We start from the raw sequence: 25,549 nt of genomic DNA, 5'->3' as shown, positions 1-25,549 counted from the left end.
AAACACCACGACCAAAAAGAAAAGACTAAACTAGACAAAAAACAATACACAAAATTCAACATAGAAAACTAAAGACTTTTCATCAATTACCATAGTGTAGTATGTATCAAGGTCGAGGAAGTCGAGATTTATTACTTTAATCTACGAGAAGTACATAATGATGTGATTCTAATAAAGTCAAACTCCATTGATACAACAGTATGATTAAAGTGAAACTTGTCGCGAGAGATGTTGAGAAACCAAGCTCTTGACATCCAATCAGAGCTCTTTATAATTCGATAAAAAACCCAAACACATGTATTTTTGATAGACCTCATTCAAAGTAGCATAAATGGTGATACCTCAAGTCAAGTTCGTTCTAAACTACTCTTTTCTCTTCTGCAAATTTAAAATTGATGTATCAAATTCTAAGGCTTAGATTGGTATAAACTCTAGCCAAATCGGGTATTCAACAGTTAGGAGGTAGACTAGGTTCAAACATACCACTTTTTAGGCAACTCATTGAACAAAAAACTTTTACTTTTGGTTTGTCGTTAACTATAAGCCAATGTTTATGGAGGGTTCCTCAATTTTAGAGGCATTTCAAAACTCTAGCTAATGCTTTTCACATTTTCCAGCTTTATGACGTTTCTTTTTCATTTACATAAGGCCAGAATATTGTAACTGGAGCAATTTCATTTCATTCATAATGTTATTTCACAACTTTAATCATAAAATAACTCTACAAGAAATAGTATTTCAGTAGGCATCCTTTATCTTCACTAGTATTAAGATATATTCATATACTGTTACGTCTGTTAAAAGCACTGATGTAACAAATACCACACCTTAGTCCTGCTTCTCAAACTTGCACAGGAATGATGAATAAAACTACATATTTGTTGCTCCATCCAATAAAGTTCATTAAAAGAATAAAAATCTACCACTCCAGACAAGGTCAGTATGTAGGAGAACCACTTGACAGGTCATGAATATTTTTATTTGAATAATTACTTTCATGTTTAATTTTCATTGAATAAGTACACATTTTGTTTTAGGGCCAGCTGAAGCCTGCCTCTGTGTGTGGGATTTTCCCACTGTGATAAGTCTCATTGGTGGCCTTCACCTATTTTCTGTTCTTTGCTCCCTATTTCCCTTCTTAATAATGATATAAAATGTCTTTTTAGTAAAATGTAAGCTACAACACAAAGGTCACTTAAAACTTTATACAATTTTATTGTTCAAGCAATTGGATCAACATATATATCAAAAATGACTCAATAACAGATTAATGTTCAACAGCGAATTTCTCTGTCGGAGTGGTCAGTAGAAAATGGAAATGTATCTGTATGTACAATGGCAATTAACACTCATCCTGCAATGGCTTCCTCACTGAAACGAAAAAAAGTTAAACATATTTTAATATTTAATTACAGAAAACTTTAAGACATTGTTTTCATCTGAAATACAAAACTGTTATTTCAAATACCTTGTTTTTAAAATAGAACAAACTAATCCACAAGATGCCATTTTCTAAAATGTCCAACAAAGCTGCCAAGAAAACCAAAATAAAGTATGAACAGCATTGAACACTGATATGCCTCACTGTGTGACCTATCAGTTTAATTAAAAAAATATTGAGAATTCTTGACTGCAATGCCACAAAAAGGCTCACCCATGTCTCACTTCCAGAACTTTTATCATGCAGAGAGAAACTAGAGGCTCTAAAGAGCCTGTGTCGCTCACCTTGGTCTATGTTAATATTAAACATTGTACACAAATGAATTCATGACAAAATTGTGTTTTGGTGATGGTGATGTGTTTGAAGATCTTACTTTACTAAACATTTTTGCTGCTTACAATTATCTCTATCTATAACAGTAGTTTCTGTGGAAAATGTTAGTGAAAATCTACAAATTTTGTGAAAATTGTTAAAAAATGACTATGAAGGGCAATAACTCCTCAGGGGGTCAATTGACTATTTTGGTCATGTTGACTCATTTTTAGTTCTTACTTTACTGTACATTATTGCTGTTTACAGTTTATCTCTATCTATAATAATATTCAAGATAATAACAAAAAAACAGCAAAATTTCCTCAAAATTACCAATTTAGGGGCAGCAACCTAACAACCGATGATCCAATTCATCTGAAAATTCCTGGGCAGATAGATCTTGACCTGATCAACAATTTCAACTCTGTCAGATTTGCTCTTAATGCTTTGTTTTTTGGATTATAAGCCAAAAACTGCATTTTACTCCCATGTTCTATTTTTAGCCATGGCCGCCATCTTGGTTGGTTGGCCAAGTTACCGGACACAATTTTTATACTAGATACCCCAAAGATGATTGTGGCCAAGTTTCAATTAATTTGGCCCAGTAGTTTCAGAGGAGAAGATTTTTCTAAAAGATAACTAAGATTTACGTAAAATGGTTAAAAATTGACTATAAAGGGCAATAACTCCTACAGTGGTCAACTGACCATTTTGGTCATATTGACTTATTTGTAGATCTTACTTTGCTGAACATTATTGCTGTTTACAGTTTTTCTCTATCTATAATAATATTCAAGATAATAACCAAAAACAGCAAAATTTCCTTAAAATTACTGATTCAGGGGCAGCAACCTAACAACGGAATGTCAGATTCATCTGAAAATTTCAAGGCAGATAGATCTTAACCTGATAAACAATTTTACCCCGGGTCAGATTTGCTCTAAATGCTTTGGTTTTTGAGTTATAAGCCAAAAACTGCATTTTACCCCTATGTTCTATTTTTAGCCATGGCGGCCATCTTGGTTGGTTGGCAAGGTCACCGGACACAATTTTTAAACTAGATACCTCAATGATGATTGTGGCCAAGTTTGGTTAAATTTGGCCCAGTAGTTTCAGAGGAGAAGATTTTTGTAAAAGTTAACGCCGGACGCAGGACGACGACGGACGACGACGACAGACGACGGACGCCAAGTGATGAGAAAAGCTCACTTGGCCCTTCGGGCCAGGTGAGCTAAAAAAAATGTGATAAAAATTTGAATTGAAAGATGCTGTTTCTTTTTATGGAATTCTAGATAAGGAGTTTGACTACCAGTTGTATATCAATATTTAAGTAATGTCAGCAGATATTTAGCGGGCACATATTATAAAGGCACAGCTCTCTCGTAAATGTAAACCTAGACTATAAAACATGTATTTAGTTTTAGTAAAGAAAATGGATAAAAATTATTACCAGAAAACAAACAGTCATGATATATCCAAGTAGTTGCTTTTAGTTGTACACATATGCATAAAAATGTTATACATCAAATGGCACCTTGTGGATTTTTATTTAATTCAAATTTGACACTACTATATGAAAAGTTTAAGACAGGGTCTGTATAAATATTTTCCAAAAATAAATAAACTCATGATATTAAATTCCTAAAGAAAAAGGTCTTCATTTTCATCAAATAATTATTATTGAAATTTAATAACTGTCTTATTAATTTCTTGTCTGAAACTTTTCAATATGAATAGGTTGTATATCATAAATTTCATAAAAAATCTCAGGAAATACCTTACAATGTACTTTTATAAAAAATTAAACCTACATTTGCTGTGCTATTTTAGTGTCTAATACATTGTACAACTAAGTTTTAAGGATAAAGAAACTTTAAACTTTCTCTACAAATATGTATTAAAGTAAATGAATTTGAACATTAGATCATTTAAAATTTCAATCAATCAGTGTATATAATTAGGATTTTCATCAGTGGTGCTACAATCAATTTTTGGTCGGTCAACTATAATTTCCATTATGGGGAAAAAAGGTTGTACTGTGTTAAAACTTGTTTAAACTTATAATTCACATATTTAAAACAATTTGAATGGATTTTCTATGAATTTTCAAGAAACTTTATGTAATCTTTGGCATCTTTTATGTTGTTCTTTTTGTACAATCTTCCTTCAACCTAAACAGATTGGTACATAGAAAGAAAAGGGTCAAAGAAACAAGCATAATTTAGAACTTTTCTAATGCTTATCTGTGTATTTTAAATAACCTTATTTCAGAAATTATACATTTTAAAGTGTTGAAAATTTATTCTGGTTGATGTATTTTAAATGATTTTTAATAGTAAAATTTCAACCCAGTCACTTTCAATTGCAGAATAAGTTTTTGCTTATAGTTAAGATCTTGTGTTAATTTCAAGATGTTCTGTTTGTTGTCAAACTCTTTGGGAAATCTAGCCATTGTTTTTGTATACTGTTATTAAAAAGAAGGAAAAGCTTCTGTAAAAGAATTTTGAAGGTACTTCCTGAGAGTTGTTTAGTGTAACCTTTGTAATAAGGTGGGATCTCTTTAGTATACCTCTATTACAATGTTCCCTTTATCATCCATAATGGTTGACGCCTTTTCTCCTGTCCAGTTCTGCTTTCTAGAAAGCTTGTTCAATCATTCAGTGGGATAAAGAAAACCATTCACATAACATGTAGTAAACAGTTCATATTAAAATCACACACTTCTCTCTAACATGCTTTTGAGTATTTGTGTCGGCTTTCTCATTTCATTCATGATTTTATCATATAAATCTTTCTATTCAACACCAACCAATTATTCAATAAGAATACAGAATGATAAATGATAGTATCCAATCATATTTCTAACCCTTATTTGTCCCTATTACAGATCTAAATTCTAGAGTAAATCTCTGTTTAAAATGTCCCTATTACAGATCTAAATTCTTAGAGTAAATCTCTGTTTCGTGTATTCCATGATGGTCTAATTTGAGAAGTCCTTTCCTGTATTTCATCGTTATTTCACAAAATTAATATTTTACCTTCGACAATTTCACAACTGTACTCAGATTTACTAGTAAGTTTATTACATTGTTCCATGTTTAAAATTTTAAAAAATTATCCAAGAATTGTTATAATAAACAACAAACAAAACACATTTAAAAGTACATTTTTTTTTTAAATGACAAAAAAATATCTTATAACTACAAAATTTATGTAACTTAATTGACAATAAACCAACTACTCTCCATTTACTGTAGAATTTTTAATGTTTCAAGCCAATCATACGTATATAAGTATATCAATTTCTTAAATAATATTCCCTTACTCCTTTTAAGATTTTTTAATGCATTTAAAAACTGTGTAGTACACATGTATCAAAATTTTTAAAAAATATCATAAATTGGTATTTTTTCTCTTGAATTCAGAAGATATATATCTAGCCTTGAAGCAGCACTATCCCCCCAACAATGGCAAGCTAACTCTCTTGTGAAATGAAAAACTCTTTTAGTTTTAATTTTAAGTCATCTTTGAAAGCATTAGCTGGATTTTATCAATCTTGCTTTCAATAAATTTTAATATGTAAAAAATGTGTAGTTTGGCTTCATATAACTTGAGTGTGAACTTAAAGGTTTTGTCCATAAGTAATTGTTTATGCATCAAATGAAAATTTCAGAGAGCTAGACTACCATAATTTTGAATGACAACATATCATATCATAGTAGGATTACATATCAATCTGAAGTCTAGAGGAAGAGAGATTTAAGAAAAATTGAAAGAAGAACTGTAAAACACAAGCATACAATACTGATTTTTGTTTATCATTTTTCTGTTATAAGTCATGTCTTTTTCCAACAATCTTAAAGCAATAGAGGAGGCTATAAAATTGGAAATATATCAATTGCCAGGTTGAAAGCGGTAACCCCATGAATCCTTTACCACTATAGAATACATGTATTATAAACTCAACACAAAATGTTTGCTTAAATCAATTTATAAGATGTTTCAAGCCTCATCTATTGTTTAAACAACTGTAAAATGTATGTTTAGTTTTTTTTTCTCCAAATCTTTTTAAATATCCTTTTTTTTGGTAAACAAGAACATGAACATTGCAAACATTAACTGCACCATTTACACTCTGAGAAATTAAATCTTACCTCGTAAATAAACATTATTTTTATGATGTTAACATTCAATATACACTGTTCAAAATGGTACACACTCTACTGAAATCAAATAAACGCTCAATATTTAATTTATGTTGAGTTCGTCATAGTAACAACAAAAGTTGCCACTCACCTCTAGTGAGCATAGTCACACCACCCAACATCTTCTGTTTTGATTTCAGTCTTACCTCTACTTTCAGCTTCAAATCTGTTGTCTGACCCAAAGGGAGTTGGCTTCCCAAAATGGACAAATTCCTACTTGAAAAGAATGGCGTCACTTACCTCCAAATTATCCAAATTTCTGAGAAACATACCTTTGTTTTCTTTATCTTTACTGAAGGTGAAATTAACTGATAAAAGATTGAACTAACCTCGCTATTGCTGCCAATATCAGAGTATCAGGTAGGCATATTAGGAATTTAAATGTTATTAACACAGAGGGTATTTGGTTAACATTCAGATAATATTTTAGCGTATTTTCAAATTTACTCCTCTTAACTAAATGCTATGACACATGTGTAGAAAGGTATTGGTTTATATGCTTAAAAGTTAAAACAAGGCATAGGTACTTTCTTTTATATTTAAACTGCCATTTCTCTGTTACTACTGAAAACCAGACAGAGATGTCACTTAATCTTATAAATCTATCCTGTATTTCTAAGGCTGTATTTGATCGCTAACCTTATATGAGAAAGACTGCATTTTCATTTAATAAACAGACCCCCCAGTGATCCACTCACCTTGTAAATCTGGAGTAATCTCCCTTGGGAAACACTTCACTTACCTCATTTTGGATCATATTTTATGTCACCTTTCCTCATTGCATGGTTTCTTCAATGTTCTCAGGATTTTCGTTGTTTTCTAGTGGCTTTTCTTCTGATCTTTCTTCACTTTTCTTTCTCTCTGGCTCTTCTACTGAAGAAATTGTGAATTTTCAAAATTAAGTTACAATATGCAGCAGATACACACCTTCATTAATATTTACAAGTAACTGTTCCTTGGATTTCAAATAAAATTCTATTCTACTATTGTATATTGTTTCCAGTCACATTCATAAACAAGAATGTGTCCCCAGTACACGGATGCCCCACTCGCACTATCATTTTCTATCTTCAGTGTACCGTGAAATTGGGGTCAAAACTCTTATTTGGCATCAAAATTAGAAAGATCATATCATAAGGAACATGTGTACTAATTTTCAAGTTGATTGGACTTCAACTTCATCAAAAACTACCTTGACCAAAAACTTTAACCTGAAGCGGGACAAAAGGATGTGCAGACCAAAAAACATAATGCCCCTCTACTTTCGTAGGTGGGGCATCAAAAGGTCATGTTTTGTTCAAATGCTGGACTTTTGCTGCAGGAAAGCCATCTTACTTTTTTTCTATGGTGTCAAGTGATAGTCAACAAATATAATACTTCACATAATATTCACAAGATTTTAAAATATACAAGAAGAAAAAAGAACAAAATTATAAACCGGGTTAAACATAACTACAATCAAAATTTTAGTCTTTATCTAATTACCAGGTTTGTCTTCTTTCTCTATGCTCTTTTCTTTTTCTCCATTCTCTTGGTCTTTATCCCTACTTCTCTCTCTGCTCTTATGATCCTTGTCTCTACTTCTTTCTCTGCTTTTATGATCTTTGTCACTGCTTCTTTCTCTACTTTTATGATCCTTGTCTCTGCTTCTTTCTCTACTTTTATGATCCTTGTCTCTACTTCTTTCTCTACTTTTATGATCCTTGTCCCTACTTCTTTCTCTACTCTTATGATCTTTGTCTCTACTTCTATGATCCCTACTCCTTCTGTCTTTCCTATCTTTATCCCTGCTTCTGTCTCTACTTCTCTTGTCTCGACTTCTATCCCGACTTTTTCTATCTTTATCCCGACTTTTGTCTCGACTTCTTACATCTCTACTTCTCCTGTCTCTGTCTCTTCTCCTGGACGAATCCTTGTCCCTTGACCGTGACCTAGTCCTTCTACGTCGGTGGTGATGCGATCGGTCGCGTGATCTGCTTCTTGATTTGTGACGATGTCGACTTCTGCTTCTACTTTTCCTACGCCTGTTTAAAAAGATGCAAGTTTTAAAAAAATATATAAAAATATATATGGTTAGATAGTAAAACAGTCATCCACAAAGTTTTCAAAAGAAATGTTAAGCTATAAATGTTTCATAAGAACTATGCATTCAAAGAAAGTAAAACTTGAAACATATTTTTACAATGATTATGTATCAGTATAAAGATCACAATGTTGATGAGATCGGCTTTGTTAAAAAAGGAATGCACATGCCAGTAGCTTTTCTTTCTTTTTCATTATTTTACTGGTTTATTTTGGCTGTACAAATTTCTCTTCTCAAACAATAGATTTATGTTTACAAACAAGAAGTGGTTAGCATGTAAATAAAATATAAGTACAAACCTGTGTCTATCTTTACTTTCTGATCTCCTCTTTCTATCTCTGTCCCTATCTTTATCCCTTTGTCTTTCTTTCTCTTTTACTTTTTCTCTTTCCTTTTCTTTTTCTTTTTCCCTTTCTTGATCTCGTTTCTTACGGTCTTCTCTTTCTTTTTCTCGTTCTTTTTCTCTCTCTTCCCTTTCCTTTGCCAATCTAGACTCTCTTTCTTCGTCTTCCATTACTTTTTTCTGCAATCATATAAAATGGAAACAAGTTAAGTACATAATTAGAATGTAATTTTCCAAACAGATCATATTTTCAATATAGCAATATACAATATTGTATACAGAACATTTATCAAATGTAAAGAACTCTAGACTTTTTATTATTGAACAGGACATTGATCTAATAAATTGCTTCGATGAGCCCATCTGGATACAACACGGACAACGACATGATACCAATTTACAAAAAATAAAAATAGAATAAAAGATATATTGGGTATATACCAAAGAAAACAGCAGCCTATAAATGGAATAAAACTTATTAAGATATTAATATGTTTCCTTCATTAAATGGCAAGTCTCTATACTGTATGCCAAGACCTTCATTATTTCATCTATCTTATACTGTTTTGAACAAAAACTACAATTCATTTTTCTCCTTAAAACTATTGTTGTATAGTCAACAAGATACAATGATTACCTTTTTCCAATCCTCCACATAAGATCTGATTCTAGCATAACCAGCATGCTGTTTCCCCATTAAATGTTCATCAATTCTCTGTTGTACGTCTCCTACCACTAACAATGCCCCACATACTGTACAAACTTCCATTGTCTTCTCTGGTTCATTTGATGCATTGGCTAACTTACTCTAAAAATACAATTTATGTCATTTGATCAGATTTTTAGTCTACAATTTAGGTTAATATCGGTACAAACATCACAACTGTTGCCATATCATCACAATTTAGATGAATTTTATTCACTATTTAATTCAAAGACTCAAATTTAGTTTTTTGATCTACAACTCCTCTGAACAAGAAAATGGCAAATTGATATCCCTTGTAAGAATTTATATTTCCTTTGATTTGTATCTAAACTGTCTGATTCCTTCAAAATTAATATCATCTTTATAAGTAGACAAAAATAAACAAATTATGCCCATAAATTCATGAATATATTTTAGAATCTTTAAATATTGAGAAGCACTTTTTGCCCCTTTTAATATTATCTATTTTATTTAAAAATTATGCTCAACACTGTGAATATGAACTCCCTTCACATACCTCCTCTAGTTGTCTTCTCTCATCTCTAAGTTGTTCACAAAGTTTCATTACGCCTTGAGCTTCCTCAACCTTTCCTTCACAACCTAGTTCTTCTGCCTATAAAAGTATGAGTTGACTTAAAACTTAATTTGGATATCATTATACACAAACTTGCTTCTTCATGATAGATAGTACTCTTTCTCTTTGAATATGAAATTTGATAAAATCCTGGCAATACATCAGTACTAATTACTACACAGTAAAAAATGTTTAGTATTGTATTAAAGTATTAAAAATAAAATCAATGTTCATAGGGATAAAGGCAACATTCAAGATGTTAATGCGATGTTAAATTGACCTTTAAGAATACAAGTGTATTCAAATGTTCAATAACTTTCTGTTGATTTTATCATAATATATGATTTATATATATAACATCACCGTAAAATTTGGATGTGATATCCTGTTTATATAAAGATTTCTACCAGTAGAGCCATACTTCAATAGCATGTCTATGCAGCAAAAACTGTTCAATCTTACATTCAAAAACTATATTTTGACTGTCTACAGAAAGATAGCCTTTCTTATCATGCATATGAACATCTCTAGTGAGAATTTAAGTACAAATTTACCTGCTGAACTAAATCATTGATTTTTTCTGTCAATATATTGATTTTCTCATCTTTCATCATATTCATATTGTTGCTCAACTGTAAATAGTTACAAAAGCATGAATTAAGATTAAAAAAAAAGAAAAAAAAAAGAGGAAATGTTAAAACTAGTACATAATCTATAATGATATTGGTAATTTCAATCAGCTGTATCTCTTGAAGGTGCAAAAATAAAAATTGAGTTTTGTATTTTGAACAAAACCAATCACAACACAACTGCTAGTTTTAAAGATATGACTTACAGGCTTGTAATGTTTATCTCAGACAATTTTTATATGATACTGATTTTGTAACTGCTGAAAAATTAAAAAGATGCTTCATTTATCAGGATAAATCAAATTGTAATGTTGTTGTTTGCATGTATAGATTTATTTCCCATGTTGCCAACTTGGAATCTGTAACTTAAATTCTTTTTTAAAATGACCATGTGAATTTTTGTTGGCTGTGTTTTCCCTTTTTTTTAAATGAAAGATAGGTTTGTAATTAAATGAAAGTGGCCATCAATTTTAAAGAATTAGCCCTTAGTTACATCATGATGACCCCACTATGCATTAATCTTATAGATTCACCAGAGCTTACTCTCCTTTTTCTGTCCAACTGTGAACTAACAAATTTACATATTATCCATACTTATTTTACTTACACTGCCTTGTTGATTACTCAGAGCCAGGCGCTGATGTCCTCGCTTTATTCTCCGTTCACAATCTGAAACCAAACTTTGTAAATAACGGTGAAAATCTTCTTCATAACCAACTTTTCCAAATTTGGAACTTTTTGTATATCTGAAATGGAAAAAAAAACCCACAGATATTTAGAATGTACATGTATCTGTAAAAGTTTTTAATGATATCTCTTAGGAATAGATTACCTTAGCTGTATTTGGCAAACTTTTAGAAATTATTGGTCCTCAATGCTCTTCAACTTCGTACTTTATTTGGCCTTATTAAATATATTTCATTATGTCAACCTTTTCACAAATAATGAATCGCTACACCCAACATTGATCAATTGTACTTTATGTAAAGTTACTTTTTTCAAGTTGACTAAACACAACACATAGGCACTGCAAAAGCAGGGTATCAGACTGCAATCCCATTATTTGCCTAGGGTTCATTAAGGCAAATTATTATTACTATCAACTTCTTGACCTCATCCCAATATAATTTGTCCTTCTGTCATGGTGGTTAACTATGCAATTTGATGAACAGCAAACTGTAAAGTTTAAATAATGTTAAACAAACTTTGGACTTTGACTACCATTCTAGGTCATATCAATGTCATGTATGCTAACTTAAAGTTTACTTACTCTTTCTTGAGATGATCATCATGAAGTTTTTCACATGGACCTGAAATATATACATGTATAATAGAAACCTACATGTAACTACATATGATTTGTAAAGTTAAGATGCACATATGGTTGACATGTAGGTACTACTAACTAAAACACAGAATAAATACTTATAGACAATTCTTCCATACAGACTCAAAGATTTTTAAATCAACATATCAAATTAACCTTTTCCATTAAACCCATTTTTATATTACATGTGTTATCAAAAATAAAATTCCAGCAAAATTTAAATTGTATATACAGGATTTTAAAAAAAATCAGAAATAAAATCTATGATCTTATAGAAAATAAGATATTTCTCCAAATGAGGTGCTTCCAGTCTAGTTGGCAAAGGGACTGTCCCTGGTTGGTGTTACTTAAAAATGAGTGCATTTTATTGATGTTTTTAGAACACACATCTACACACATCTCCAATGTTAACTTAACCAACTTGTGACTGTGAGCCAGAATGCTCTTAATTAAATATATTTTTTGCAACATACATATGAATTTTAAAATTTACGGTAAGAAAAGTTCTGACTGATCATGCTGATGGAGTTCTTTTTTTCATGTTTGATCAATGCACAGATTTCATAGTGTATCTTACTGGAAGTACAGTCTGTTCAAATTCTTTCACATTAGCATGTGTCAATCAACTCACCTAAATCAGCTCTTGTGTTAACAAACAGTTCATGTGGACAAAAACCACACAGGTAATATTTACATACCTGAAAAATAAAAAAAAATTCCCATCTAAATCAAGACCCACAATTTTAAGAGAACTTGCTTGGTCATCATATCCTACAAATTAGTTTAGTCTATTTTAGTACTTAAATTTTAAACTACAACATATGACCTCGGAGGAAAAAATGTCTACATTTTTGTACATGTATGGCATGCATGTGTGCACATGAAATTTATTTTTGTGAGAACCTTATTTGTTTTTTCAGTGAAAATTTTATAACAGATTTGAGGTATGATACCCAATGATGGGAATAATATTCATGAGTCTGAGTCATGTATCAGGATCTTTCCAAAGTACATGTATGTATATCATGTTTACTACAACTTAAGACTCTAACTCTTAGTAAGATACCTGTAAGATTGTTGTGGGGCTAATATGGAAGGATCCTATCCTTTTTAGCTCACCATATTTTGGTACACTTTTAAAACTAATTCAATCATCAATACTGCATGATTTGGTGCAATATTTCACACAATTAAAAAGTTATATATAAAACTATTTCTTCTTCTTCTTTAAGTTTCTAGTGATCCTTCAATTATTGAAGATTATTCGCCAGGGGTCGACTATAAAATTTGTAATTTACACCGTAGCAGGAAAGATCATAAAAATCAAAATAACATATGCACATTTAAAAAATAAATTTAGATAAAACTATATACATTTGTTAACAGTATAGGTATATATAGGGATAGAATATGGGGATGAGAGTAGATTCTGAGATTATAGATCTTGAATCCCTGTACTTTACTGCATAATACTTTTTGTTGTGGCAGATGATTCCTATTTATAACTGGTCGTGGATAAAATGAATATTTATAACTGTCTTTAGATATTTGTATTTGCCTAAATGAGCAGTGATCTGGAAGGATTTTTTCTCTATGGGCCCAGGGCCCCTCAAAATTAAATTCAAGGGGCCATTTTAAAAAATAATGGGCCATGTTGTCAAATGAATGGGCCATTAGAATTGACTATAGTGAAAAAAGTAAAAAGTGTATATCTCGGCAAAGAGATGGTGGTACTTACCTTTATGATTTTAAATAATATTATAGATATTGTGCCTGTGATTTTGTTATTTCAATTCAACAAAGAATGTAAAATAATTTCTTCCAAACCAGATAATATTTTTAAAAGATATCCTTTATTTACAATGTTTCTACTGCTACTGTTGTCTTGTTCATGTGCATGGGTTTTTTTACATTAAATTTGGGTCTTCGTCGATACCATACTTATTCCCGACGTTCCGTATTAGAGGACGTATTTGGTATTTCCTCTGCACTTCTTGTATTATTATTACTTCATCACGATGACAACAATAACAGTAGAGAGTATCATTAATTGATAAAACAAAACAACAATTCGCTGAAGGCATGTTTACAAAATGTCAAAACAAGCCAAAGACCAAAAAGTGACAAGGACAGTTAGTCGCCTTTTATGGAGACAAAAACTATATTCATAAAAAGGCTTTGGGGTTTTTCAACGAAAACGTAGCAAGCTGAACTAAGTTAAAAGATAATAATTAGAGACAAATCTCGTCTGTACTAGCCAAATTTTACAAATTTAAGGTTGTAAAAAATCATATCATGAATGATGGTTAATTACGTTTTTTGGGTAATCAGTTACACCCCATGGTTCTATTATTTCCATAGGAAAACACCCGAGACGTCCCAAAAATATATAGGTGCTCCTATCATTGGAGGAACATTACACAGTTGTGTACACACACATGGCGCCGAACACGATCGGAAATCCATTTGACGATATCTAAACGTATCGAAACGAAGTGAAAAATATTGTGCGCCACGTGGGCGCTTACATAAGTCACTCTATGCGCCATTTCTGGTCGATATGCTCTATAGGCGCAGGGCGCACGACCTTCCCAAACACTGAATGAGTGTGGATTGCTATATGATGTCTGGTTCTATTGTCTAGTGGGATCAAAAGGTTATGTGTAGGGACTGCAGCAATTTCATGTATAATTTTGTAAAAGAAAACGCCTGTATGGTAAACGCCTAATTTCAAGTGGGTACCAATTTAGATCCGTCTTCATTACAATACAAAACAAGAGGCTCTCAAGAGCCTGAATCGCTCACCTTAATTCTTTTGGTTAAATCTCTCATCAATGATTATTTTGGCTTTTCAATTTATTTAAATGTTTTTTGGATCGTCCTATTTTCTTCAAAAGCCAAAAAAAATAATCATTTTCTCCTATGTTCTATTTTAGCCATAGGAGCTATGTTTCTTGACATACAAGGAAATAAAATATAAAATTTATACTAGATACTCTGAAACTCATTTAGCCCAAGTTTGGCTGAAATTGATACAGCAGTTTCAAAGGAGAAGATTTTTTAAAGTAAGTCAACATGATGAACAAATTGTGAAAAAAGTCTTTAAAGGGCAATAACTCCTTAAGGGGTCAATTGACAATTTTGGTCAAATTTACTTAATTGAAGATCTTACTTTGCTGAACATTATTACTGTTTACAGTTTATTTCTATCTATAATTATATTCAAGATAATAAACAAAAACAGCAAAATTTCCTTAAAATTATCAATTCAGGGGCAGCAACCCAACAACAGGTTGTCTGATTAACTGAAAATTTCAGGGCAGATAGATCCTGACCTGATAAACAATATTTCCCAACGTCAGATTTGCTCTAAATGCTTTGGTTTTTGAGTTATAAGCCAAAAACTGCATTTGACCCCTATGTTCTATTTTTAGCAATGGCGACCATGTTTGTTGATAGATCATAACTTCGGATACAATTTACAAACTAGATACCCTAAGGAACATTCAGTTAAAGTTTGGAAGTATTTGGCCCAGTAGTTTCAGAGGAGAAGATTTTTGTAAAAGATTACTAAGATTTACGAAAAATGGTTAAAAATTGACTATAAAGGGCAATATCTCCTAAAGGGGTCAACTGACCATTTCCGTCATGTTGACTTATTTGTAAATCTTACTTTGCTGAACATTATTCCTGTTTACAGTTTATCTCTATCTATAATAATATTCAAGATAATAACCAAAAAACAGCAAAATTTCCTTAAAATTACCAATTCAGGGGCAGCAACCCAACAACGGGTTGTCTGATTCATCTGAAAATTTCAGGGCAGATAGATCTTGACCTGATAAACAATATTACCCCTGTCAGATTTGCTCTAAATGCTTTGGTTTTTGAGTTATAAGCCAAAAACTGCATTTGACCCCTATGTTCTATTTTTAGCAATGGCGACCATGTTTGTTGATAGATCATAACTTCGGATACAATTTATAAATTAGATACCCTAAGGAACATTCAGTTAAAGTTTGAAAGTATTTGGCCCAGTAGTTTCAGAGGAGAAGATTCTTGAAATAGTTTACGACGACAGACGACGGCGGACGCCAAGTGATGGCATAAGCTCACTTGTCCCTTCGGGTGGGATCAAAAGGTTATGTGTAGGGACTGCAACAATTTCATGTATAATTTTGTAAAAGAAAACGTCTGTATGGTAAACGCCTAATTTCAAGTGGGTACCAATTTAGGTCCCTCTTCATTTCAATACAAAAAAATGTAACTGAGCTGGTGTTATGGAAGGGTTGCATGAGAAGCATGCTGCTCTTTCACGTATCTCAACTTTTTTGATTTGTGAAATTTGCTTTTTTTGATGTGGATCTCAAATTATTGAGCAATACTCTAATTTTGGTCAGACAAGAGCTCAATATGAATGAGCTTTAACTTTCGGTGAGGCTATTTTTAGGTTTCTGCGAATAAATCCAAGACTAATTTGCTTTTGATGTCATGTTATCGATATGTTTGTTCCATTTTAAATTTGATTGAAGTTAGGCCTAGATATTTTGTAGAGAAGACTTTTTCTAGAGAGTGATTGTGTAATTTATAAGTGAAGTCTAAAGGTTTGCTTTTTTAAGTTACACTGAGAATGTGGCACTATTGAGGGGGGATAGGACCTTTATCGGGACTTCGGGATCGGGTGTTTTTAAGCTCGGGATTTCGGGATTGACCCTTTCAGGATCCGGGAATTCTTTTTCGAATTTTTGGACCTCAGGATTTCGTGTTTTTTAAGCTCAGGATTTCGGGATGTCGTGTTTTTTAAGCCCGGGATTTCGGGATGTCGTGTTTTTAAGCCCGGGATTTCGGGATCAGGACTCCTCCTAGAATCCTACCCTCCCTCACTATTTGTGTCAAAAGACATTGATACTATGACAATGCAATCTTATTTCTTGATGCCCATCAACAGATCAACGTTGCACCTTAATCACAGCCAAATGGCTCGTGACGAATTGAATATTATGGGTAAGAATAAAAAAATGAAGGCAAAGCTTGTGGCTATGCAACATGGATATGGTCACGTGACACATAACTAATCTAAGAGGCGCCAGTTCGATAAGTGTGTATATAATAATCAGTATAGCTTTTGAATATATATTTACTTCTGCATCATCCCATCGTATATCATTTTTTCTATCTGAAGGGGCCAGATTTCTATCCCTTCCCATTAATTCATCGAGCATCGAGGCGAGAACATTCGCAGCCATGATGCTCAATATAGGCGATAGTAAACCACAAATAGAGACCGGCTAAAACCCTGTGTATCCGGTTTTGTTGTATGGGGGTAAAAAATGAAGCCCTTCATGGGGTGTCCAAGCAAGGATTTGTATAGTATGATTCTTACTATACAAATCCTTGGTCCAAGTAATCGAATATTCACAATTTTTTTTGCCAATGTAATCAAACAATCATTAATCATTTTTAAACAAGATAATCTAAAATACCGTAGAGTATCAAATAATCATGAAATATTTCAGTCTGGTAATCAAATAATCAGTATGAAAATAGTCAAATAATCGCATAATCAAAACTTGACCCCACGAGGAGGCTCAGACATTGAACAGTTGCAATGTACAGAGACATATAATATTTGTCTCTGCTATATAAGATAAGAGACATAATTATCATAATTGTAAATTGTAATGCACGTCTCTGAAATAATATAAGGACACGTTATATGGTTCCATATTTGATCCGAGCCTATTCATTAACTATTTGTGAAAAAATGACTTGAAAAAGACTAAAATGAAATCAGAGAAAAAAGCTGAGGAAGAAATTTCGTGACGGTCGATTTGCCAAGAATACAATTATTCAGTGTATAAACGGGAAAGGAAGAATAGATTTGTAAATTTGCTAAAAAAAACAATTATACTCGGTGTGTATTTTCTACAGTGTAAATGCAATAGGCGTTGTGTTGGTGAGTCAGAACAGTCTTTTCTATTAACACGTATGAATAGTTTCAAATTGACAATTATGTAGAAGTTTTAAAAATGTCACAATGTGTATACTCATGGCAATTCTGTACTAGTCTATATTAGTATAGAAACTCCCTGCATGGACAGTATACTTTTCAGGTGGGGACTATAATTTAGTTTATTTCTTGCCAAACCTTTATAGATACAAATATAGTGACTGTGTGCATTCATTTATAAATGATCGAAAGCAAACGAGGCAATCTGATTATACATTATTGAAAGTGTACTAGTTCGGTAACAGTCATTTCGGTCCGTGTAACACTTATCAATTCAAAGTTTTAAAAAGTTTCGATGAAATTTTAGATTTTGGGAATTTTTATCACAGTTCTAAAATGTCAAAATTCCAAATTGTGTAAAAGTTTTTAATTTTGAAATTTTAACCAAATAATTAAAATATTAAAATTCTAAATATCGTTTTTAACCTTGATAGTTTAGAAATTTGATCAAACTTTAAAAATACTAAACTTATAACGTGCAATTTTGATTATTTCACTTTTTGAAAGTTTTTTTTTTTAAATTTTGGATTAAGATATCAAAAAATAGAAAAGGGGCGAAAAGAGGGGTACATGTACATGTAAACTTCGAAACGAAATAAAAGCGGAACGAAACGAAACGAAACAAAATGAAATACAATATACTGATACTTAAAAGTTGTATAAAATAAAACCACAGGCAGACTGTTGTAGGCGGTGAAAAATTGGATGACATAATAAATATTTCTCAAAAGATGAAAATTCATTTAAAAACAAGACGAACGGCTCTGATAATGACCATTCTACTAGTTGTCCCATCACCCATTTGTATTATCTCATTTGATATCAATTTGTTTCTGTTTTGTTCTACGACTTCTTAATTACTTTCTGCAATCATGTCGCCAGATGAATATATCATTCCATGTACATTTTGAACGACCATCTTTAACGTTTCAATCAACTATTTCTGTTCGTTATAAATTGTTGACCTTAAATATTCAGATTTGAGCGTTCCTGAAGAAAATATATTGCCTTGTATCAATGATTTCAGTTCTAAGTATTGGTACGGTAGGAATACTGAATTCATGGTGTCGCAATGAACGTGCATGTGCTAGTCTAGAATGTGGGAGGTTTTTGATATACATTTTTACGCTGAAATTAAGAGTAAGATAAAATATTAGTAGCTTGGAGCCAGGATACTGTTATAAGATATCTACATAAACTCATCATAGATAGATACCAGGATGTAAATTTTGTATTTGCGACAGTCGCGCGTTTCGTCTACATAAGACTTATCAGTGACGCTCGAATCAACGCGTTAACATCCAATTTATCGTTCTGGGGTGCATTTCTTGAACCTAAATCTGTAACATGTTTCAGTATAATGTTTTAATTGAAATCAGAAACATGATATAATGTATAATATAAAAACAATATGTTTTAGAAAATTTTCTGTTTTCTGTTTCTATATTTAAGCAAACTGCCGTCAACGACCATATACATTGACATAGGCCTACCGGTAGTTGATGTAGTAGCTCATTCCTTTGTAGAGCTGCAAAAATTCATGCACTACAAATTTGATTCCAGATTTTTTTTTAGCACAAAACAATTTCTAACTGCCATGCCTGAACAATTAGTTATTGTGACTGTCAATGGACAGCTGAGAATATGCAAATAGATGTAGTACACAATGTAGCTATGTTGAATTAGTTGTTCCGAATTGCACCTTCAATGATTTTCGCCAGTATTTTCTACTCACCAGACTGAGAAGAACGTTTGAAGCTATACTTTGTTACATTGATGACTTTAAGCTTGAATGCACACATTCAGAGCTGGTATGCCAAACAATTTCTCTTAGAGAAAAGGGTAATTCATATACCTAGTGGTACTAGGGAATTACCAAGAATTAATCCGTGGTATTACAGACAGTTTTGATGTTCCGAATACAAGTGTTAATCGTAGGGTTACCATTCGACAATGTTGCAGGGTATACCGGTATGTAACAACCAGAGAAAATTTACATATGTATTCTGTGGATCTGCAGTTCATCTTTATATGCCGAAGATCCAAAAATATCTTCCTAACATACTTTTAGGAGATCAAGCTTATCCTTTGGGATAATGGTTTATTAAAAAGTACCAGGTCACTGCATGGAAAGCTCTCTGACCAGCAAACCGGTTCAACAAGTGTTTGTCTATAATAAACAGCAACCAATTAAAAAATAACTTGGCGTTTTACATGGTAGATTAATTTTTATATTTATGAATGTTGAAATAATAGTCTTCATTCCTGCACTGGTGTGTGATTCATGCACACTACAAAACATCTTTTCAAAACATGAAGATGACCTCGATGTTTTTCTTCTGGAAGTTGATAATTGTGATGTTGGACAGCAACATGCTATTCAATGCAATAGTATGTCTGTGATAGGTGCAAGAGACAATGAAATAAGATTAATGAATAATTAAGAACAAAAATGTGTTTTCACTTTGATTTTTGTTAAAGACTTCTTAGTCTAACAATGATACGACCTAACCAAAGTTAAAGGGGACAAAAACTCGAAAATATAAAATATAGGAGTACACAATCATTCATGGTTTGTGAAATAAAAATACTTCCGTTAAATTTCTTTTAGGACGCATAGCCATGTTAATTAAGCGTTAAATGTCATGCTTCAATTTTTACCCAATAGTAAATTCACAGTGGTTTAAGAGGGAAATATGTTGACCCCCTTTTGTGTTGGTTGTATTCAGTATACTTTGGAACAACACTTTACTGGAACCACTTTCTTTCGTAGAGATTAATTCAAAAATTTATAAGAGCTGCCCACTGTTGACAGTGTACGTAGTTGCACTGTTGTGTACCGACACAAATTCCATATTAGAAAGCTGTTATCTTTAGTTGCTGACAAAATGTTACAAAAATACGATATGGAAGGTATATGGACAAACGCATATAAAACATTCTACTCCCCTTAAAATATTGATAAACAAAAACAAAGATTCATAAAAGTTGACAAACATGTTTAACCCTGCCAAATTCTGTATGTGTCTAATCAAAGGCAGTCCTAGCTTATTTTTCTTTTAATTCATAAACTTTTAAAAAATGATGTGTTGTTGCGATTTTTTCAGTGTGCATTTCTTTGATGTTTCTCATTCGTTCTGATGTTCAAGTAACAGCTGTGAATCTTGGGTTTGTCAGTGTTACATGATGTGGGTGCAGCAGCAGCAGTAAAAAAAGCAAATTAAAGCAACATGCATGACTATTATTCTATATCATCGTTCTCCGCTCATGTTTCGGTCTTGAAACATTGATGACTTATGTTTCGTATGTTTCGGTAACATGTTTCTATTTCAAGTAAATAAAACGACGAAACATAAAAATGATACAGAAACATGTTTCGGATTCACGTAAAAGAAATGCGCCCCGCCGGGGTTTTGTAAAAAGTGAACGCATTCATATCATATCAACAAATACCATAAACGTTATTTTTAAACTTCATATTTATGTAATAGTTGCCGATTTACATTTAAGCCTCCATCTATCCATTTGTAGGTGTCGGCATTTTGGAAACTGAAAATTATTTTCAAAAGTTTATATCAGCGATAAATGGTTATCTTTTTGGGAATCTGATATATAAATATTGTCACTTAGGTGACACTTTTTTTTGGAAAGTTTGCTATAGCTTGCTATTGCTACTTTCCTTAGGCGTCGGCCTCAAACTTCCGGTTGACAGATTATCGCAATATATTCTACTCCGAGATAGTGTAGTACTAGTGTTTGAGTTCTGATTCTTGGAAGATTCTTTTAAAATTTTGAGTAACTACTGTTTTGACTGAAAAGATTACAGCTTGAATAAAAAGAAATGAATATTCACCGACGATTCAGATGAATTTAACTTCATTTTAAAAATGAGTATTACAAACACTACTTCGCGGATCTGCCATGCGCTGTAGAGAAAATCACAAGAAATCTACGCGAGATTGCGTTTTCATTCATTCATGAATATTTCATGAATGAACATTTCCCCGCTCTACTTTTATCTGTTTACTATATGTACGTACGTAAACGTGGTAAAATCCCGAGTGTATCGAAAAATCGGGAATGACTGATTAAAATGCGAGAAGAAGTTGACATTTTGACCTAGCCGTCGGAAAATTGAAAAGTAATACGGAACTTTACTCGTTCAGCATGCTCAATTGGATCAAACTGACAGCAGAAAAACATTGACCCAACGTCAGTTCTTCTGCCCAACGTCAGTTCTTCTTCAGTCTTCTTCCAATAATTTACATCATACCACTTCTGGTGTATTATTGTAAATTCGTATCATATAGCATCCGTATTAAAAGCAACCGAGTCAACATCTACTTCTTCGAATATTATAGCTCATGAGGGTATCAAGACAAGTTCTATAGAAATGATTAAGGTTCATGATGTGTACCCTTTGGCTAAAATGGCTGCATTTTCACCTCAAAATTTAGATAGATTACAGACAAACCGCGGCCTGTGCATCTGGAAAAGTTTTAAGGCATACAATGCCCTATATAAATAGACTTCAATTGCTTTGTCACCCAAACACAGAGGCAATGATTACCGTAATATATCAAATTAATGGCTTAAAACAAAAATTCTCAAATGTTCTTAACTCATAAGACCATGCTTAATTTTACAACAGCAACTAAATGTGTTGCAGGTTATAAGCACCTCTATGACTCTAGTGTATATAAACTTTTTATTCCTGTGGTCATACTGCTGTTGTTATGCTCCCACCGTATTGAGTTTTATCCTTGTTCTGCTGTAAGTATGTACGTCCTTCCCTTACTTGTACGTACATGTACCTCCGTACATCCAAAAATTCGTTTCTGTTCTCTTACTTTAGTTTGCCTGAACCAAATTGTATGAAACTTATACGCAATGCTTATAATCACAATTCACAAGTCAAGTTTGAATTTTAGTTGCGTCACTTTTACCATTCTAGCATTTTATGCTACTTTACAAATAGGAAAGTTGCTGGAAATTTTAGTTTCTGTTCTCTAACTTTAGTTTGTCTTAACCAAATGCTATGAATCGTATACACAATGCTCATTACCACAAACACTGATCAAGTTTGAATTTTGGTGGCGATAGTTATACTATTTTAGAGTTATGCCCCTTTACATATGTAAAAAATTGCTGAATATTTTCGTATCAGTTATCTAACTTAAGTTCGCTCAAACATTTGTTATGAAATGTATACAGTGAATACTTTTAACAAAAAAACAAAGATCAATCTTGAATTTTGGTGGAGTAATTTTTTCTGCTCTAGGGTTGTGCCTCGTTACAAATGGAACCAGATGCTCCGCTGGGCACATCTTTATACGATCACAGAGGTTGAAACCCTGAACAGTTAGGGGCAACTATGGACACAACATTCAAGCTTGATATAGCTCTGAATTTGGATTGCGATCAAATTTTTGACATAATATATAGGTTTCTGACACAAAACAAATGTCAAGATCTAACAAATCTATTGCGCAATACTGTGTAATTAGAATGTTTAAACAATGCTTATTACCCCATAACTCAGATCAAGTACACATTTTGGTAGCGTCATGCACATTTACAGTTCTTGAGTTGTGACCCTTTATAACATTAATGCTAGCGGGGGCATCATTTGTGTCCCATGGACACGTTCCCTATTTTTGATAAAAGCCTTTAATATAAATTCACTTTCATTACAGTTGTATTGATTTAAGTTACTGTAACTGTCTTATTTATAAAAAAGGATGTGGTATTTTTTGCAAAGAACCAATGCTATCCAAGAGAGTTCAAAGGAGGAAAATGTATAAATAACTATAGGACACCATATTGTCGTCAATAATGAGAAATATCTGTACCATATACATGCAGAAAGCTATAAAAGGCCCCGATAGGAAACATGTGGAGCAATTCAAACAAAAAAACTTACGTGTTAATTTACTAAAAACAAATATGAAGGATCTAAACCAATAGAAAAATACTAATTCACAGGCCCTTGATGTTGACATGGCATGGGTACTTAAAAAGAAATTATCAGTGAGAGCTTTCTGTATATTTCAATATTTTAGATCTACAGTTTTAGGTTGCAATAGAAAATATCAAAACTTTTTATGACAAACATGAAAAAGGTGACTTTTGATAATTACTGACAAGACAATGGTTTAGTTTAAAACATCCAAGCTGTGATGAAATACATTTTTGAAATAATACACGTCTATAATCTTTTTGGAATAATACACAGCTACAGTTGCAAACTTTCCAGAGGTGCTATCCAGCACTTTGATTTTACTTGGATACTTCCACGAGGGGCTTCAATAAAGGTACATAAAAATATTCTGATCCGGGCCTAATTTGATGAGAAAAAAATTTCTGTACAAACAGAGGACAAACAAATCTGAATCCATATTTTCCCCGTGCCTTATAGTGTTAAATTTTGAACCAAATAATTTGATTAATAGCCGAAAAATTTAATAAAATTGTTAGCGCTTAGCGCGAATTTTTTTTCCACTTCGACAAAACAACCATATTCCCACTTTTGAAAGTAAATGATTGCTCCCTAAGAAAACGCTTGGACTGATGCTTGTAAAAAGTATATGCATTTATCATATACGTAGCTCCATTATGGGGCCTTAAAACAACCACTGTTTTTAACAGATAGCAAATAAAAGGAAAAGGTTTTTTTAATAAGGGATATCATTGTTCCATATTGTTATTTGTGCATTTTTAAGTTACCGTACGACAATCACCTTTGAGCAAAGTAAAAGAACACAGGTACGTCCAGTCAGAATGGGGCGTGTGAAGAGAGAACCACACTGACAGCTGCATGATTGATTTTTCAATTTTTGGCCCTACACCAATGTTGGCCTCGAAAAACCAGTACAATGTAAAATTCTGAATTTTAAGTAAAGCATTCACCTACGGAACGCTGACTGAAACTGAATATTTGAAAGTCAAGTAAATATAAGAACCAAGACAATATATTATCGTCATGCAATCGATAAAAAAGAAAACAAAACGTTTAAAGATGCATATGACCGAAGCGCTTTTTTCTGGATCTACCTTCATCGGGAACGTCAAAAAGGCAAATACTACTATTTGGCCTACTGCGAGTTGGTCAGTTTTCACTGTTACTTCTAAATGATGGGTACTGGGGACACGAAATAGCTCTGAATCATTTATCTCAAACGCTAACCTTATATTAGAGATTTAAACCAACTTATTTGATACAGGTTAAATAGGTTTAAATTTTTTTTTTTAATAGATGAATATGAATATGTTTTAGCCCTTTTTTATTTTTGATATCTTAATCAAAAAATTAAAAAATCAAACTTTCAAAAAGTGAAATAATTAAGATTGCACGTTAGGTTTAGTATTTTAAAGTTTGATCAAATTTCTAAACTATCAAATTTCTAAACAATATTAAGAATTTTAATATTTTAAATATTTGGTTAAAATTTCAAAATTTCAAAACTTTTGCACAATTTGGAAAATTGATATTTTAAAACTTTGCTCAGAATTCCCAAAATCTAAAATTTGAAAACTTTTTAAAACTTTGAATTGATATAGACAGCTGATCACCTCAAGACAATACAACATTCACAGTGTGGGAACGGAACTGTACGGTTTTCTAATGGTGTCATCCTGGTTTGCCCACTTTTAATTACATGCATATGTAAACGTGTGGGGGAATTGTTGTTTTAACAATTATAGTTTATTTCTGAATTATAGTCATATTTTTTACCTGTAAAATTTTATAAAAGATATTATATTCTGCTTTTAAATCAAAGAAAATTTCCTTATTGTTTCTAACCTGTAAACCCCATCCACACCATACTGTGATAATTATAATTAATAAAACATTTTAATTCGTTTTCAAGTACATTTATTTATAAGTACATCACAAAATCAAATGTTATGACAAGTTG

At 32.2% G+C, this 25,549-nt stretch overlaps 1 protein-coding gene across 2 annotated transcripts; it reads right to left on the bottom strand.

Moving 5' to 3' along the window:
* Positions 1-1,195: 1,195 nt before the first annotated feature.
* Positions 1,196-16,912, bottom strand: LOC139488139 (luc7-like protein 3). 2 transcript variants are annotated; one of them, XM_071273540.1, is made up of 11 exons: positions 16,762-16,912; positions 12,252-12,318; positions 11,564-11,603; positions 10,901-11,039; positions 10,219-10,296; positions 9,608-9,703; positions 9,022-9,192; positions 8,341-8,564; positions 7,444-7,982; positions 6,701-6,831; positions 1,196-1,371 (listed from the first exon to the last, which is right to left on the bottom strand). In XM_071273540.1, the coding sequence occupies exons 1-10, from the start codon at positions 16,864-16,866 to the stop codon at positions 6,734-6,736; spliced, it is 1,557 nt and encodes a 518-aa protein (XP_071129641.1). In that variant the 5' UTR covers positions 16,867-16,912; the 3' UTR covers positions 1,196-1,371; positions 6,701-6,733. The 2 variants fall into 2 exon arrangements, with proteins under 2 accessions (XP_071129641.1, XP_071129642.1); XM_071273541.1 differs by having other exon boundaries at positions 6,701-6,828.
* Between the last annotated feature and the right edge of the window lie 8,637 nt (positions 16,913-25,549).

Source organism: Mytilus edulis, chromosome 9, assembly GCF_963676685.1.
Source record: "Mytilus edulis chromosome 9, xbMytEdul2.2, whole genome shotgun sequence".
Lineage (NCBI taxonomy): Eukaryota > Metazoa > Mollusca > Bivalvia > Mytilida > Mytilidae > Mytilus > Mytilus edulis.
Note: the sequence above shows the minus strand (reverse complement) of the source record. Positions and strands in the feature narration are given on the sequence as shown.

Excerpts from the sequence above, each read along its gene's own strand:
- LOC139488139 (XM_071273540.1), bottom strand. The coding sequence starts at position 16,866 with ATGGCTGCGAATGTTCTCGCCTCGATGCTCGATGAATTAATGGGAAGG. Across the intron at positions 11,040-11,563 it reads GATGATCATCTCAAGAAAGA|ATATACAAAAAGTTCCAAAT; the intron begins GTAAGTAAACTT and ends TTTCCATTTCAG. Across the intron at positions 9,193-9,607 it reads AGAGAAGACAACTAGAGGAG|AGTAAGTTAGCCAATGCATC; the intron begins GTATGTGAAGGG and ends TTGTATTTTTAG.